Source organism: Triturus cristatus, chromosome 2_1, assembly GCF_964204655.1.
Source record: "Triturus cristatus chromosome 2_1, aTriCri1.1, whole genome shotgun sequence".
Classification (NCBI taxonomy): domain Eukaryota; kingdom Metazoa; phylum Chordata; class Amphibia; order Caudata; family Salamandridae; genus Triturus; species Triturus cristatus.
The window spans coordinates 192,305,049-192,322,888 of record NC_140581.1 but is presented as its reverse complement, the minus strand read 5'-3'; the positions used below and the strand labels follow the sequence as shown (position 1 = coordinate 192,322,888).

The window sequence follows — 17,840 nt, the reverse complement described above, 5'->3', positions numbered from 1 at the left end:
CTGTTAGATCTTAGTAAACATTCGAATCGGTCGAAACCAGGAAGTGTCGGCCGCCATTTTCTCTCTCGCACTCTGAGGGGAGTGGAGGAAAAGCAAACTCGGAAAACAATAAAAGAGGCTTTCTAGACTGCTCCCAACCACCCAGTCATGTTTATGGTGTCCTCAAAGGACCCACAAAGGCAAAAAATTTTTTTTTTTATTTTCGAAAAATCGCCGATTACGCTTACCGTACGCGTACGGTAAAAAATAAATTTTAAAAAAAACAATATCTACGTTCTCCACACCCCGTGTGTAAATGGTGCCCGAAGGGCACCTTTAGTGCATGGCATATTTATGCAAAGACCAAGCAATAGGTATCCTTTAACAACGATGCGCCTAATACGGCCTCCGTGTGCGGACGGTGCGCGAAGCGCATCGTGCGTACATGGCCCATCTAGCGTAACGTGGGCACGCGGTGCGCGTAGCGCACCGCGTGCCCACCCTGCGTGCACGGCACTAACTGCGTAAAGTGGGCGCGCGGTGCGCAAAGCGCACCGCGTGCTCACTGTGCGCGCACGGTGCGCGAAGCGCACCGTGCGCGCACGGAACGAACTGCGTAAAGTGGGCGCGCACGCCACGAACGGCGTAAAGTAACTTAGCATTTAAAAAACCGTACAAATTCACTGAAAAGACCATAGGTTTCACACACGTTATAGTTAGGAATTAGCATTTAAAAAACCTTGCAAATTCACTGAAAAAACCATAGGTTTCCCACAAGTTATAGTTAGCGGACATTTTACTGATAAAAAACCATTGAAATTCCCCCGTTATAGTTAGTGCAGGCAACTATAACTCACGCGACCGCAATCCTCTGCTGATGACATATGTGTCTTTATGAAAAAAAAATATTTGTAATATATGTATAGCTAAATATTTATGGAAGAAGACATGGGTAAATAAGTGTCTAAATACAGTATTAGCATCAGCAGAGGATTGCGGTCGCGTGAGTTATAGTTGCCTGCACTAACTATAACGGGGGAATTTCAATGGTTTTTTATCAGTAAAATGTCCGCTAACTATAACTTGTGTGAAACCTATGGTTTTTTCAGTGAATATATATATATATATACACACACCAAAAGTTTCCTTCTCAGGAAGCCAATTAGTACGCACTCACAGATTTCTTCGTTTATCCCAATTTCCTTTATTTATTCAATAGCATCCAGTCTCGAGTAAATACCAACGCGTTTCGCTATCAACAGATAACTTGATCACGGTTAATATTGTGCATTTTGAATCACCCAATAAAAACAAATGATGCCAATGTGATTAGTGATGTCATTAATCTATTCGCCTGGACTTCTGGTCCTTGTAGTCCTCAAGCCATATATGTTATTAACATATCATTTCAAAGGTAATATTAACCCAAGTTCATGCGCAATTTCTTCATCTAACTCCTCCTATTGTTTTGTGTCCGTTAATCAAAAAACTGCACATGTTTTGCCATGATCTGTTTCGCTACTCATTATTCTAATCGGCTTTGAATAGATGAAGGGAGACAATATTTATCTATTTTTTATGTGTTAGGTTTCAACTCGAACTTTATTCATTTCCCTGTACTTTATTTAGATTTATTGCTGCAGGCGGCAAAGTTCTTATTTCAGACATTAAATTGTGCAGCTGCACTTTCGTCATTTAATACGGGAAGTGCTAAGTTTCTGATTGTTTAATTTAACCTGCATATTCGTTAACCCTCTTAAGAATCGGAGCTCCGATTTCCGCCGTTATTAGAAAATAAACAGTTATGGTTAGGTTTTATGTTGACGCGATACATTTAATTTGGCGTCTCATACTGTTTATACTATTTTAAAACCCTCCAGTGAGCTTATTCCTTTATCTTATGGCACAAATCGTGCCCTCTAGTGGGCGATGTCATGATTTATTTGTTAATGCATGGCAGTCATTAGATTCCTGCGCAGTTGTGGGACAATTATTAATTAGACTGTCCTTCTCATTTATGTGAAGGGTTAGTTATGTTAATATGGCTTGATCATAGGCTTTTTATTCCTTCTTCTCTCATCTCTCCTCTCTCTTAAGGCACCCATAACAGGATCATTGTTGATCATTTTATATTCCTATAAATGAACGTACAGTTCTTCACTTTGATTGAGGCCCCATGGCGTGTAAGTCCTGAAATTCAGAATCTGACGTGATTCTCTACGTCTCAAGTTCTTTTCTCGATCTTTTATGTGAGGATATTGTTTCAAGGGCATAAAAGCGTAAGGATTTCCAATCTCCTGCGTGGTTGCTTTCCATGTGTTTTGCAACTGCGTTGCTCCTGTCTTTGTTGACCGTTGCTCTCACATGTTCGAGGATTCTGTTTTTCAGCTCGCACTTTGTGCTGCCAATATATTTCAGTAAGCATGGACATTCAATCACATATACAACAAATTGGCTTTTACATGTGATTAGTTCTTTTATTTGCCATATCTTATTGTTAGGTAATCTGACTTCAGTCATGTTTTTAGAAATTTGGCAAACTTTGCATGTGTAGCACTTTTTAAAGCCCTTTGTCATTAGCCATTGCATTCCCTTCTTTTTGTCATGATCTTGATGGTGGCTATGTACCAATTTGTCCCTCAAATTTTTCCACGGCGGAACGTGATGTTTGGGTGTTTGCCCATAATTTCGCTTACAATTGGATCTAATTGTAGGAGCTTCCAATTTCTTCGAAGGATATCCCCTATTTGTCTTGATTCTTTCGAATGATCCAAGATTAGTCTCACTGTTGCATTTTCTGATTGGTTTGTAGTTGGTTTCTTTGCCCCTTTGTAGTTTTCATCCAAAATATCATGTCTTTTCTTTTCATTGGCACGTTTCCAGCATTTTTGGATAATACCTTTTTTATATCCACGATGTTTAAATCTCTTTGCTGTGTTTTACTGTGCTCCTCCCATTCTTGTTGTTCTGAACAGATCCGCCGTAGTCGCAAAAATTCTCCATATGGGATGTTATCCTTCACCGATGATTTGTGAAAGCTGTTCGCATGCAATGTTGCATTGGTAGAGGTCTCCTTTCTATGCAGTGTGGTTTCCAATTTGTTGTTCGCAATGTAGATCTCTGTGTCTAGGAATATTATTCTTTCTTTACTGATGTTGTATGTAAATCTTATTTTGGCATCTGTAGAGTTTAAAATCTTGAAATATTCCTCAAATTCCTGTGCCGTGACATCCCACACTATCAGAAGATCGTCGATATATCTTAACCACTTCATAACTTTGTTTACATATTTATCATTATTAGGATGCCATGCCACTTGCTGTTCCCACCATCCCATGGTAAGACAAGCGTATCCTGGGCTGAAGGAGAAACCCATTGCACATCCCTTTATTTGTATGTAAATCTCCTCACCGAACAGAAACACATTTTGAGTGAGGCACATTTGGATCATATCCATTAACATTTGATTGTGTTGTTTGAGTTTGATGTCTCGCTCCTTAAGGAAATAACTACATGCTAATAAACCGATGTCATTTTCAATATTTGTGTAAAGCGATATTACGTCCATCGTAATTAGCATATAAGATGCTTGCCATGGTAGTTCTTGCAAATGTCTCAAGAGATCAGTTGTGTCTTTCAAATATGAGCTTAAGTTGAACACAAAAGGCATTAAAAAATAGTCAATATAATTTGCTACAGGTTCCATAAGTGATCCTATTGCAGACACTATCGGTCGACCCGGTGGTTTTAGTGGATTTTTATGTACTTTGGGTAGGAAATATATATTGTCGCTGTGATGGGGTGCTCAGTACTCAGAAATTTCCTTTCGTCATCATCAATTAGATTTGATTGTTGCCACTTGTGGATTTCTTTATCCAAGTTCTCTTTGAATATTCGTGTTGGATTCTTATCCAATTTGTTATAATATTCTTTATTCTTAAGTTGTAGATGAGCCTCTGATACATAATCTGTGGTATTTAAGATAACGATGTTCCCACCCTTATCTGCCATTTTTATGGTTATTAATTTATCCTCCATTAGTTCTTTAAGGGCTGTTCTTTCTTCTTTTTTCAAATAGTCTTGGTATTTCGTTCCTCTTATTTTATATACTTCTTGTACCACGGCTTCTTGAAAAATATCAATTTTATTGCCAGGGGGCAATTGAGGATAAAAGCGTGAGGGAGGTTTTTTCCCACTCAAACCTTCTCCCATCTGTGGGCATGCTGTGGATTCATCAATGATATTTGTTTTTTCCATTGCGTCCAAATTCACCAGAGTCAAAAGGGCTGGCATGTCTGTGGTTTTCAGAACTGGTTCTTCCACACTGAAATCCATTTCCTTCTTTTGTGTTTTGGTAAAATTCGCCATTTCTTGATTTTCTTTAAAGATTTTTGCAAGTTTGATCTTTCTTATGTATTTATAGATGTCAATTCGTGTCTGTGCTAAGTTCATTGATTGTATTGGACAAAAATGAATCCCGTGTTTTAACAAGGATATTTCATTGTTTGACAAAGAGCGGAAATAGATTGGAAATCCTTACGCTTTTATGCTCTTGAAACAATATCCTCACATGGAACAGGGGGAGATCGAGAAAAGAACTTGAGACGTAGAGAATCACGTCAGATTCTGAATTTCAGGACTTACACACCATGGGGCCTCAATCAAAGTGAAGAACTGTACGTTCATTTATAGGAATATAAAATGATCAACAATGATCCTGTTATGGGTGCCTTAAGAGAGAGGGAGGCGGAGAGATGAGAGAAGAAGGAATAAAAAGCCTATGATCAAGCCATATTAACATAACTAACCCTTCACATAAATGAGAAGGACAGTCTAATTAATAATTGTCCCACAACTGCGCAGGAATCTAATGACTGCCATGCATTAACAAATAAATCATGACATCGCCCACTAGAGGGCACGATTTGTGCCATAAGATAAAGGAATAAGCCCACTGGAGGGTTTTAAAATAGTATAAACAGTATGAGACGCCGAATTAAATTTATCGCGTCAACATAAAACCTAACCATAACTGTTTATTTTCTAATAACGGCGGAAATCGGAGCTCCGATTCTTAAGAGGGATAACGAATATGCAGGTTAAATTAAACAATCAGAAACTTAGCACTTCCCGTATTAAATGACGAAAGTGCAGCTGCACAATTTAATGTCTGAAATAAGAACTTTGCCGCCTGCAGCAATAAATCTAAATAAAGTACAGGGAAATGAATAAAGTTCGAGTTGAAACCTGACACATAAAAAATAGATAAATATTGTCTCCCTTCATCTATTCAAAGCCGAGTAGATTAATGAGCAGCGAAACAGATCATGGCAAAACATGTGCAGTTTTTTGATTAACGGACACAAAACAATAGGAGGAGTTAGATGAAGAAATTGCGCATGAAGTTGGGTTAATATTACCTTTGAAATGATATGTTAATAACATATATGGCTTGAGGACTACAAGGACCAGAAGTCCAGGCGAATAGATGAGTGACATCACTAATCACATGATTGGCATCATTTGTTTTTATTGGGCGATTCAAAATGCACAATATTAACCGTGATCAAGTTATCTGTTGATAGCGAAACGCGTTGGTATTTACTCGAGACTGGATGCTATTGAATAAATAAAGGAAATTGGGATTAACGAAGAAATCTGTGAGTGCGTACTAATTGGCTTCCTGAGAAGGAAACTTTTGGTGTATTAATGACGGCATGGCTCTGCTGCAGTTCCGCACCAGATAAAGAATCGCCAGGGGTCCACTGAATGGAGCCGAGTTGTGGAGATATATATATATATATATATACACACCCAGGAGCTTCGGGAGGGCACTCCGCAACAATCCAGCCATCTGGCTTTCATTCTTGACTCTCCTCTGCAAAACAAAAAAGAAAATTTGTACCCTGACACATTTCGATGCAGAAAGCATCTTCCTCATAAACTTGCAAAAAATACCACAGGAGAGGCTCTCTTTTATGTTTATTTCCGCATGTCTCATCATTTGTTTTCCTTAATAGGCTTTGCATAGTGCAGTTTAGCTGCATGCTGGGACAAGTAGTTCCACGACGAGCAAAAGTCTCCCCTAAGTGGGCTCCTGTCGGTAATTAATATTAAAATGCATGTCTTTTCCTTAGTAAGACTTTGATAGCAGAGAAAAGTTTATTTGTTTTTCGGATAGCTGAGCTGCACAGTCAAGGAATGGTTTCCCATCAAAGCCTCTCTGTTGCCTTTACTTGAGATGGTGCACCTCCCCACGACTGGACCGCTGTGTGGATAATTTTGTTTAAGGAAATGCCCTGGAGCTTTGCGAGGGCACTCAGCAGCAATACAGCCATCTGGATTTCATTCTTGACTTTTATTTATTTATTTTTATTTTTATTTGCAAAGTTTTATATAGAGCTGGCTAGACCCGGAGGTATCAGAGGGCTTTACATGAGGATCAGTGGGTTACAGGTTCCATAATTACATAGATAAGTATGGACATAGGTAAAAAGGAAAAAAACATGAGATTACACAATAATGTGAGATTATTAGTGCGTACACATGTTTTATGGGGAGTGAAGAGATAGAGGGGGAATGGTAAATGGGGGTAGGGAATGCAGGTAAGAAAACACAACGGGGAGGTGAGGGAAACGATGTCCGGCTGGGTAGGTGCCGGCCGTGGAGGTGAACTAGCGCCAAACTCCTCTATAGCTGCATATGACAGCTTCACCGGGCATCAGCCAAAGTTGCTTGGGCACTGCAGTAAGAACAGACAGTTTTGGTTTCCGCCCAGGGGGTATCATTAAAGTTCCATCAAGAGCACCAGTCATGGTGTTGCTGGTAAACGCCATCCGCCTCATCCTCCAGCTCGCCTCCAGGTCAAGAGTGGAGAGAGGAGAGGTGGACAGGACAGTTCCAAAGTCCGCAGATCTTCCCCATTCCCAGCGGCAGTGGTGAGTCGTGGGCATTTGAGCATAATCCCAGCGGTAGGGGGACCCTGGGCGCTTCGGAGTACTCCTCCCCTACCTAATCCGGAGCAGTCTCCCTGCATACTCCTGCAGCCATACCTCTCTCGGAAGCTACGTTGGGCGCTCTTATGTCACGGCATAGACACGGTCGTCTCCTTCTCTTCAGTTCACCCCCCCCCCCCCCCCCACCGTATATCTCCTTTGTGGGGTTCGTAGCGCGTCCTTGTGTGTTGTCTTGCTGCCCCCTTGAAACTTTCCCAATGCGTCATTTCCTTAAGGCTTGCTGAGTTGAGTCTTAATAGTGGGGGGGGTCTACTTCTGGGGACCATCTTAGGGCCATCGTGTGGCCTGTGTCCCCAAGCCAGGCTCAGGACCTGCTGTCCCCCAAGTGTTTGTGCCCTCAAGTACAAGCCTGCTACTTGTTCAACCAGCAGCTCTTGCCCTCTGGCTTATAGGCGATAACCAAATTGTATCCCCGCTTCCAGGGACCCAGCCACGCTGCTCTAGTGTGGGGGAGGGGAGGAAAGCACGCTGCTCAGCCAACAACTGTTCTGACACACCTGCTCCTCTTGCCTTGCCGTGATTTGGACACTCCCCAGCTCCCGCTATGCTCACTGTCCAGTCTAGACTCCTCTAGCCCCCAGCCTCGGTTTGGGGCCTTCTTGCGCTGCTTTGCACGATTCAAGGCCTGTCCGACCCCCATCTTGAGGTCAGGCAGTGCTCGGACACCCACGAGAGTCATCGCCCCTGGGATCCACTGCTGTCATTCTGACCGTAGGCTGCCGGTTGCCTTTTGTAATTATGGCCTGCAGCGGGGTGGCCGGTCGTATCTGAGAGGCTCCACGGCCTGCTTCATCTCGAGGGGGGGGCGGGGGCAGGGGAGAGGAAGTCTCTGCAAAATATAAAATAAAATTTGTAGCCTGACGCGTTTCGAAGCAGAAAGAATCTTCCTCATAGGCTTGCAAAGCTTACCACAGGAAAGGCTCTCTTTTATGTTTATTTCCGCATGTCTCATCTTTTGTTTTCCTTAATAGGCTTTGCATACTGCAGTTTAGTGGCATGCTGGGACAAGTAGTTCCATGATGAGCAAAAGTCTCTCCTAAGTGGGTCCCTGTCAGTAATTAATATTAAAATGCATGTCTTTTCCTTAGTAAGACTTTGAATGCAAAGAAAAGTTTCTTTGTTTTTCGGGTCGCTGTGCTGCACAGAGGGCTGATTCCTTACTCTGATCGTGCCAGAGGACTGGCATTGTTGTAAGGCCATTATGAAAAGTGAGCACTTGGCACGCTAAACAACCACAAGACAGTGTGAGTAAATAAACCCTCGATTACATCTGATGCATGCACAGAAAATGAACTTTGTATTGAAAAGGCATATGGATTGAACAAGATTCCATGCATTACATCACAACTGCCAGCAAAATGCATCATGGGGACTGTATTCTTTAAAGACAGTCATGTGACTTTTAAACTAAAAGGCGAGCATGAATGCACTTTGCACTTTACGATCTCCACCTGTGATCAAGGCAAATGTTGCCGAAACGTGTAAGGAGAAGGAGAACTTACTGTGCTGCTGTGCCTGCGATTAAAATGCTTTGACTCCGGTATTGGTCCTCATTGTGGTTCTTAATGGAGAGTTAATTGATGGGCTGCTCCGTGCCCATTGTTCTGAGGCCGCCCTGTAGGGTCGGGGGCTCCTTTGCTCGGAGGCTGTTTTTGGATATATATATATATATATATATATATATATATATATATATAGATATATATATATATATATATATATATATATCCACAAGACGCTGGCTTTTCCCAAGCCACTTGTACGGCGGGCACACGGCAGGGGTAGCCACCCCCCAATATCACCAGCAAATCCACTGCGTCTCACTTTCCCAATGTCAGGACGAAAGAAAGCACTGGAGCCGTGGCCACAAATCAAAGGTGTGTTTATTAAACACTAGGTCCGACGCGTTTCGGAGTTTACACGCACTCCTTTCTCACGGGCAACAGACTGTGTTTGTTAGGCATAGTTAAAGTGCTAGTGCCGGTCACGTGCAAAAAACATAGTAAAAATACTATCTTCGTATTTTAAATCAACAATTGATACATTTTACGAGACTTGACTCACAAATGAATAATTAAACGTAATCAATCAGGTTGTAGTTGAATTGTGCACAATTCATTCTTTTTCAATATAATGCAGCTCAGTGTACTGCTACGTACCGAGTCTTTTGAATCAATCAAACTTTATCGACAAGCTCGTGCTCACATCGTAATATGCTAGCAAAATACCATTGCTCTGCTAGTCCTCGCTGAGTCATGCCCTAGTGGGCAGAATCAATGGTTCAACATAGGCAGATTTATAAACAAATAACTAGTTTTAAACAATGTATAAAACAAGTTAAACAACTCATGTTAAGAAAAAAGTGAACAATTGAGTAGCTTGCGTTGCCGCCCAAGTGGGCATTAATCTCTCATTCAGAAGATCAATATGAGCTCTTTATTGTTTAAAACTAGTTATTTGTTTATAAAGTCTCGTAAAATGTATCAATTGTTGATTTAAAATACGAAGATAGTATTTTTACTATGTTTTTTGCACGTGACCGGCACTAGCACTTTAACTATGCCTAACAAACACAGTCTGTTGCCCGTGAGAAAGGAGTGCGTGTAAACTCCGAAACGCGTCGGACCTAGTGTTTAATAAACACACCTTTGATTTGTGGCCACGGCTCCAGTGCTTTCTTTCGTCCTGACATTGGGAAAGTGAGACGCAGTGGATTTGCTGGTGATATATATATATATATATATATATATATATTCACTTAAAAAAACCATAGGTTTCACACATGTTATAGTTAGCTGGACATTTCACTCGTAAAAAACCAATGAAATTCCCCCGTTATAGTTAGTGCAGGCAACTATAACTCACGCGACCGCAATCCTCTGCTGATGACGTCAGATATTACATCACTGTATTTAGACACTTATTTACCCATGTCTTCTTCCATTAATCTTTAGCTATACATATATTACAAATATTTATTTTTCATAAAGACACATATGTCATCAGTGATGTAATATCTGACGTCATCAGCAGAGGATTGCGGTCGCGTGAGTTATAGTTATAGCCTGCACTAACTATAACGGGGGAATTTCATTGGTTTTTTACGAGTGAAATGTCCAGCTAACTATAACATGTGTGAAACCTATGGTTTTTTAAGTGAATTTGTACGGTTTTTTAAATGCTAAGTTATGTATGTATTTTTATTTATTTTTTTCAGGTTTTTCGCCGTTTCACGTAATTCTGTTCAGCCGTTCGGGCTGTAGCTGCGACTAAAGGTCCTATGGAAAAATGCATGGGGAAAACGCGTTTTTGGACCCCCCCCTTTTTCTCGGCCCCCGCTTGACGAATCACCCCGAGACTTTCAGGGTAGGAGCTGAACGGAGCGCCCCATTAGTTTTGGAAATTTCGCGAGGATTCGTCAACCGGCGCCAAAGTTATTCAAAATAGAATTTTGAGATTTCCTATGGAAACTAGGTTGTAACTATAACTATCTACTGGCGACCGCCAGTAGAATATATATATATATATATATATATATATATATATATTCGAGCTAATCTATTCATAATAATATAGTTAGAATGTCACAATGCACTACTTATATTATAATTAAATGACTTTTGATTCTTTGAACACTTGCTGATGGAGGACAACAGCTATTGTGGGCCCAAACTGCACTTTGAGCAAAGGCTGCTTGAGGAATCAGCTTACCTACAACTACACCTTCTAAAAACAAATACAACCTTATGTCTTCAGATCTTCAAGTGCCAAATTCAACAGTAAAACACCCATGGATGTGTTGGTATTATATTGAATGACATACCTCCATCAAGTGTATAATGAACCTTAGATCAAGTGGTTGTACAACACTCAGCTATAAATCTCATTGGTAGAGCTCATGGGTACAATATCCAGCTGATTAGTACCCAGCAGAAATGCATTTCTGTTACTACGCTCTAGAAGATAAAATACTGAGCCAGCTTGTAGAGACTGGCTCAGTCAGCAACCTATGGGATAATGGACTAAACACTCATGCTCCCGAGCCATCTTAGTTTCTTACTTATCAAATAAGAGGCCCTTTGTGCTCGCTGCTTTAACAGTGTACGTACATATAAATGACACCTGTACAGGAAAACAGTTCTTAGCATAAGGCAGTCAAAGCTATAATTTACAACTAAACTATACTGGGCCTTTGGTCTTTATTGACGTTTGAAGTAAGAATCCTGTATATGTATTCGTACCTTTTCTTAAGGATTTTCTAGTTCTAAGCCCTACTGCATGTCATCACACACTAGAACCAAATCTGTGATAATGCAAGGGAGCACAGAACTGGAAAATAAATTATTACTCTTGTTTCTGTTTTTTGTAAACAAATGCATGTGTATTTTATACCTTCAGTGAATTTGACAAGTTTTCCTGGCGTTGAACTTCTCGTTCCAACCTATTGAGCAGAAGATACAGCGTATGACTTTCCTCTGCAATTTTACCTAGTACAGTCGCCAATGAGGTATCTTGACCTGTGGAATTGTAAAAATAAGAGATTCAGATTGAAAATCTGTTTAAATTAATCACCGATTACATTACTACCATCAAGAAACCTGTGGCCTGGTAGAAGTGGAAGAGAATAAAGATTTCAGAAGATATACTTTCGCATCACTTGGACTCACAGGCAGAAATTAACTAAAAACTCTCCAAGAAACTCATGCCTCATTTCTTGGAAGCCTGACAATGCTCCTGGCTTAAACCTAGCAGAAATGGGACGGTAAGACACACAACACTGCAATTATTCAGCTCAAGATTTACTTACCGTAATTAAAAACTGCAAAATCGAAGAAAATTTAGCATAGAGTTGAGAACATTCACAAACCACAAAAGAAAGCCACCCTGATTTCAACAGAGGTTTAGAAAGCGTTCAACTGAGTTCATTGGCAATTGCTAAGTGTGACATTGGAGACTTTTGTGTTTGGATCCAAACTTAGAGACCGGACACTCGGTAGCTATAACAGACCGACTGACTACATCAGGTCATTGTGTGTATTTGAGATACAAAATGGTACAAGGTATAAGGCAGAGTTTCCCACACTCCCCACTGATTTGTATGTTAACGAAGGAGTTTGCCTGCAGGGACAGGTCTGCCAAAATGGTACATTTGAGGGGTATGAATAGAAATTAATTATGAATGCAGATGACATACTACTTTCACTTACAAACATTCTGAAAATAGCACCCTCTCTGCTGAAGGAATTGGGAGATATTTGGGAAAACATTAGGGTTTAAGGTCACACACAAAAGCCACAAGTATTGAGCATCCACATCCCAAACGATGAAGTGCCAGAGATGCAAAATCAAATCCCATTCTTTTGGACCAAGGTCTACATCATGTACCCAATGGGATCGGTACAGTTTCTATAGAAAAACTACTGTAAAAAAAACTTTGACCTGCAAGTGACGGCAATACAAGGTGAGCTGCAATTTTGGCACATGAGCATCCTCGCTTGGTCGGATAGACTAAGACTAACCACAGTGAAGATGAACACTCTACCTAAACATTTTTTTACCTTCTCAAGACCTTGCCGATGCCCCTTCTCCAAGTTGATAAGAAATATACAGAGGGTGACAAACAAATTTATATGAGAGAATATGTCATAGAGAATTGTCAGACTGATCTAACTCTACCACTGGGAAAAGCAGACAACAGATTACCGAGCATTACCAAATACTACCAGTTACATTTCTTGGTAATGAGAAAGGGTGGAATCTGAGAAGCAGTGGCCTTTCGTGCTTTGGGCCATAGCGGGAATTTGCTAGAAAGAAAGTAAGTGTTGTGGGCTCTTTACTCCTAAACTATAACCACATCTACACTAGGGTTATAGGATTGTGTTGCCACACATATAGGGCTGACGTAGTTTCCCTCACGGTTAATATCCGTAACTGAAGAACCGGATTTCACTGCAGCTTTGAATGACATCTCCTTTAGTGTGTGGGAAACTAAGTGGCACATGAGAATTGGGAAGTTCTGTGATGAGGCATGCATTGTATTGTTTGAAAAACTGAATGGAAAGGTTTAGGTGCAATGAGGTACACCGTGCATTGAACCATTTGTAAGAAAGGAGGAAGGAGGAAGTTGACCTAGTAGAGGCAGAGGGGATCAGGTATATAAGCCCCATATTTCCATTTAACAGATAAATACAGACAGAAAACCATGAATGTGTCTGTATTTATTTGACTCACAATGGGCTTATTCATGACTGCCAGGCAAATTGCTGTGGAGAATGACAGGCAGGGTGTTTCCTAATGCAGCTTTAAGCAGCTACGATGTTCATGTGTCTGTACTGCAATGCTAATATTTTCATAAAAAATGATATTGCATATAAGAAATACATTATACATTGCTTCTTATGGCAGTAAAATTAATCAGGAGAGGGGCGTGGTTTGGCGCGCGGCAAGATGGCAGCACAGTAGTGCAGCTCTGCCGGCCGCCACTTTATTCCTGCAAGCTATCCTGTGTTGCTGTGGCCGCCCGCAGGTCCAGTGCGGTGACAAAGCGTGCTGGAGCACTGTGCTGCCCTCCGGTGCAGGTTTGACAGCTGGGGACTGTACCTAAAGCCTGCCCTGTGTCCCTTCCCGGAGATTGCTCTATTTGTTTATAATTGCGATTCTGAACGATTTACTGGAGTGTGACAAGGGGGTGTAACTGTCCTTCAGATGCTAGACGGGCGGACTTGAATTACGTGTGCTGCGGCAGACCGGACTTGGTAACTTGACAGCACGACCATTATAGAGACCCGATTTTTTTCTACTCCCCAGTGCCTGCTGACTTTGGGGACCTCTGCGCCATTCACCATGGGCAAGCCGGATAAAAACCAACCTCGGCTGAATTTCAAATTGCGCAAGAGTGGCAAATCAGTACAAAATGCTGCATCGGACTCGGAGTTGGACTCTGTGGCACAGGCACCGACCGCACTAGAAAAGACACTAGCAGCGATCCAAGCTAGCTTACTGTCTATAGACAGCAAGATTGAGGCGCTGAATGGCCGCATGGACACTATGTCGGATAAACTCGACAAGCAGGCGGTAAGGCTGGGCGAGGCCGAACAAAAGGATATCTGACGCCAAAGACGGCCTGCAACAAGTGGCAACTAAAACCTCGGACATCGAGAAAATACTAACTCTTATTAGAGACAAGAATGAAGACATTGCAGCGCTCTCAAGGCGCAATAATGTGCGCATTTTGGGCCTGCCGGAGTCAACGAATGTAGGACGGCTGGAGGATTACGTCGAAGTGTTGTTTCGAGATGTTTGTGGTCCAGAGACTCTTTCGAATATGCTGGTGGTGGAACGTGCTCACAGATCTCTAGCGGCCCGGCCGCCCCCTGGCGCTCCCCCTAGGCCCATCATCACAAGACTGCTAAATTTTAGAGATCGGGACACAGTGCTGTGGATAGCCCGCCAGAAAGGCACCGTGCATCACCAAGGAAATGGACTCTCATTTTATCCCGATTTCACAGCTTCAGTCCAGGCTGCGAGGAAAGAGTTTCATGGCATCAAGAAGGTGTTGTTGGGTGGAGCCAAGATGGCGATCGGGACGGCAGCGTAGGCTCCCGGCTCCGTGAACCTCCACATCCCGCACAGATATCCTGCATGAGATCCTTAGCCTGCGCTATATGCCCGTGTTGGTGGCTGAGAGCGGCAACCGATCGTGTGATTCTGAAGTTTCTGGCGGCGGTACCGCCGGAGAAATGTCCATTTGAAGTTTGCGGCCTGTGCAACCCTGGAACCGGGACCTCAGGTGGACAACATGGCCGGGCGGCAGTTCAACAACAGCGGCCATTGGTGACTGGGTGGAGTCGGAGTACCGGAGCGGTGCGAATATTGGCCTGAATTTCGCTGTGGTCCTTCCTACCACTGAGCGTAGCGGAACGAGTGCATGCCCGGGGAGGCAATTCCAGGATTCTCCGGTAATTGCCTGAGCCTTCGCCGGTGAGCTGCCCGGACGCTGCCCGTAACGTGTCCCGATTACCGCGGGCTGCTCCCGGATTTTCGCGGGCGCTGGTCCGTGGTGGGGATGACTGTTACCTGTGGCCACACACTGGATATATATTTTTGTCTGCCCCCGGAACCCTGTTTCCAGTGACATGGAACTTGATGCGCCTGTGCCTGAGTCCCGGTCCCAATCTGGGATGAACCTACCCGGCGGCCATCTTGCTAGGATGGAGTCTATCATCCTCTACACTGAGTCTCAGCAAGATTGGGAGTGTGTGCCTAAGAGGAGCGGAGCGGGCGCCGGGAGCTGGGCTGGGGTACGGTGACCTTCTCGAAGCTCTCGGTGCCCTTCATTCCACCCTGGTTCACGGCGCCTCGGTATTGGGGAGGAAGCTTGATAGTGTTGCTTCAGCGTCGGAACAGTTGCGATCTGCCTGTCCCCAGGCACACAGGGACTTGTCACACTTCACACAGGAGGACAGTGTCGTGGCCGCCCCTGTGAATAAGGGAAAGCTGGAAACTTCGGACAATGTGCCAACGTGTGATCGGCTGGCTGTGGGTCCGGTCTGTTCCGGAGGTTTTGGATTTGAGCGGGGGGTGGTGGCTTTGTCCCACGCGCAGCCTCCGGCGACCCAGGCAATATTCCAGCAACAGTCGCCGGCTTTGGCTGATTCCGCCTTCCTGGACCTTGTGTGCAGTACAGATCCTTGGGCAGTACTGGGAAAGATGGTCCTCCATAATGTTGACTGTGTTGGTGTTCAGAGACGTCCACTCTACATGTGTGTGTCGCTTCCTGGTCTTTTTTGGACGCTCCTCTTCCTTGTAACATTGGACATGGCACTGGGTCGATGGGTATGCATGGGTGGATTCGCAAAGAGTGGCCAAGGATAAGGCTGATCCTTCAGAGGTTGTCATCTAACAGGCGGGCGGGCACAGGGGTTGCGTGCTCTCACGACATAACTAATAGTGTAATAGGTACATAATGCTCCCCATTTTTCTTTGACATGGTCGATTTTGTGTTTGTTTACTGTTTGCTTTGGGGAGGAACATATTGTGCGGGAGGGAGAAGCCGGGGGCATGTTTTGAAGGCCCTCCTCCAGTTTATTAATACTCTCTTTACTCCCCCGTCTGGTGGGGTTTCCTTTCTTACTCCATTTTCTCTGTTTCTTCTATATTTTGGGTCTGGTTCCGGGGCGACAGGCACACTGCTGGGGGGGGGGGCGTACTCATCTGCAGAGGTGCAGGGTGGGGGGTTGGGGGAGGGGATTCTTTCGTTTTTTACTTTGTTTCTATGGCCTCCTTTTTCTTCTCTTATTCTTCTTTGTCTTCTTTTCTGGGGTCAGCACGGTAGGTCTCCTTTGCTGCCAATCGCTGCTTTTTATGTGTGCCTCAATTTCCGTGGTGATTTCTGGGTCTTAGGGCAGGGGACTGCAGGCGCAAATGGCCGTGATATTCTTCCACATCCTGAACCTCCTGTTTTAGCGCCATTGCCTGGATAGATTGCTGTTTATTGTTGGCGTTTACTATTCTGCCTGCCATTATTTGCTGCTGGGAAATTGTTTGGCACCTGATCCTTCTATCCCTTATTATAAAATGAAAACCTTTTGTATCCTGGTCCCTATTTGGGCTGTTCAGGGGCCAAGAGTATGCTAGAATGGAGAATCTGCTCCCCGAGGTGCTGCCTGTGATTAAAATTTGCTTCTGTTACTCTGATTGCTTAGCGGCCGGCCCCGGGGGTTGTAGGCCCATACTTGTCTTTTGTTGAAATGTCAATAAAGGTTTTTACAAAAAAAAAAAAAAAAAAAAAAAAGAAGAAGGTGTTGTTGAAGGAGCAGGTGCCATATGCTATACTGTATCACACACGCCTTCGTATTGGCGTCGACAATACGGCAAAAATCTTCAGTAATCCGAAGTTGGCCATGGAGTATGCAAAGACTCGAAGGTGCAAGAAGCAGACATCGGGCCCTACTTCCGACATTGATGAATAGTATTGCATATCTGTGTTCTCATTTTCTCTTTGTTTGCAGGATTAAGGGGACCTCATTGCTCCATATTTGACTGCCTCGTATCTTCTGCAGCATAGCTGGATGGTAATAACAAGCTGGTCATACGTTTCATGTTATAATGTTTATTGCAAATATTGAGCTGACTGAATTGGCCACATACACTCCGATGCCTAGGCTACATCATGGTGGGACGTATAAATAAGGTTCTGGTGGCAGCCCCCTCCCTATCACAATGGGGAGTGATATGCGCCACTACGTTTCCCCCTATGGGAGTACCCCATCATGTTCTGGTCGTACTGGGTTCTTTATTGGGAGGGGCAGTTGACGAGGGTAATGGCTTTGGCGAATTGGGGCTGCCAAAGTGGGTGGGGAGAGGGGGAGTTTCATGGAACAAAATTGTTGATCTCGTTGTCATTGACAGATCGGGAATAGGTACAGATCGGAGTATGCTTTTGTTAGACGTGAGTGAGTTATCAACTCAATATAGAATCAAACATTGCAGTAGTAGGGATGGGTGAGCGATACAACTGTATAACGTGGAATGTTCGAGGCCTCAATACTCCTAAAAAAAATCAGGCAAGTAATAGGCATGAAATCCAAATTGCTTTTCTACAGGAAACGCATTTGAGCAAGCAAAGAGAACCCAATATTGCACATAAATGGGCAGGATATAAGGTGGCGTCCTCGTTCTCCACATATACAAGGGGTGTCCTTATTTTGATTAAAAAAAGGTATATCGTTCCTCCCTATATTATCGCACACTGACAGTGAGGGCCGTTGGGCTATAGAACAGGGCAAGTTAGGCAACACATTGGTCACACTCATTAATGTATACGGTCCAGTAGTGGATGAGCCG

The 17,840-nt window shown here is 43.3% G+C and overlaps 1 protein-coding gene across 1 annotated transcript in view; it reads right to left on the bottom strand.

The window, feature by feature from the left end:
* Window positions 1-17,840, bottom strand: part of SKA1 (spindle and kinetochore associated complex subunit 1) — a 101,554-nt gene that overhangs the window by 63,407 nt on the left and 20,307 nt on the right. The window contains exon 3 of the mRNA XM_085629741.1: window positions 11,388-11,512. Within this exon, the coding sequence (XP_085485867.1) occupies window positions 11,388-11,512 (125 nt within the window). The remainder of the gene's footprint in view (window positions 1-11,387; window positions 11,513-17,840) is intronic.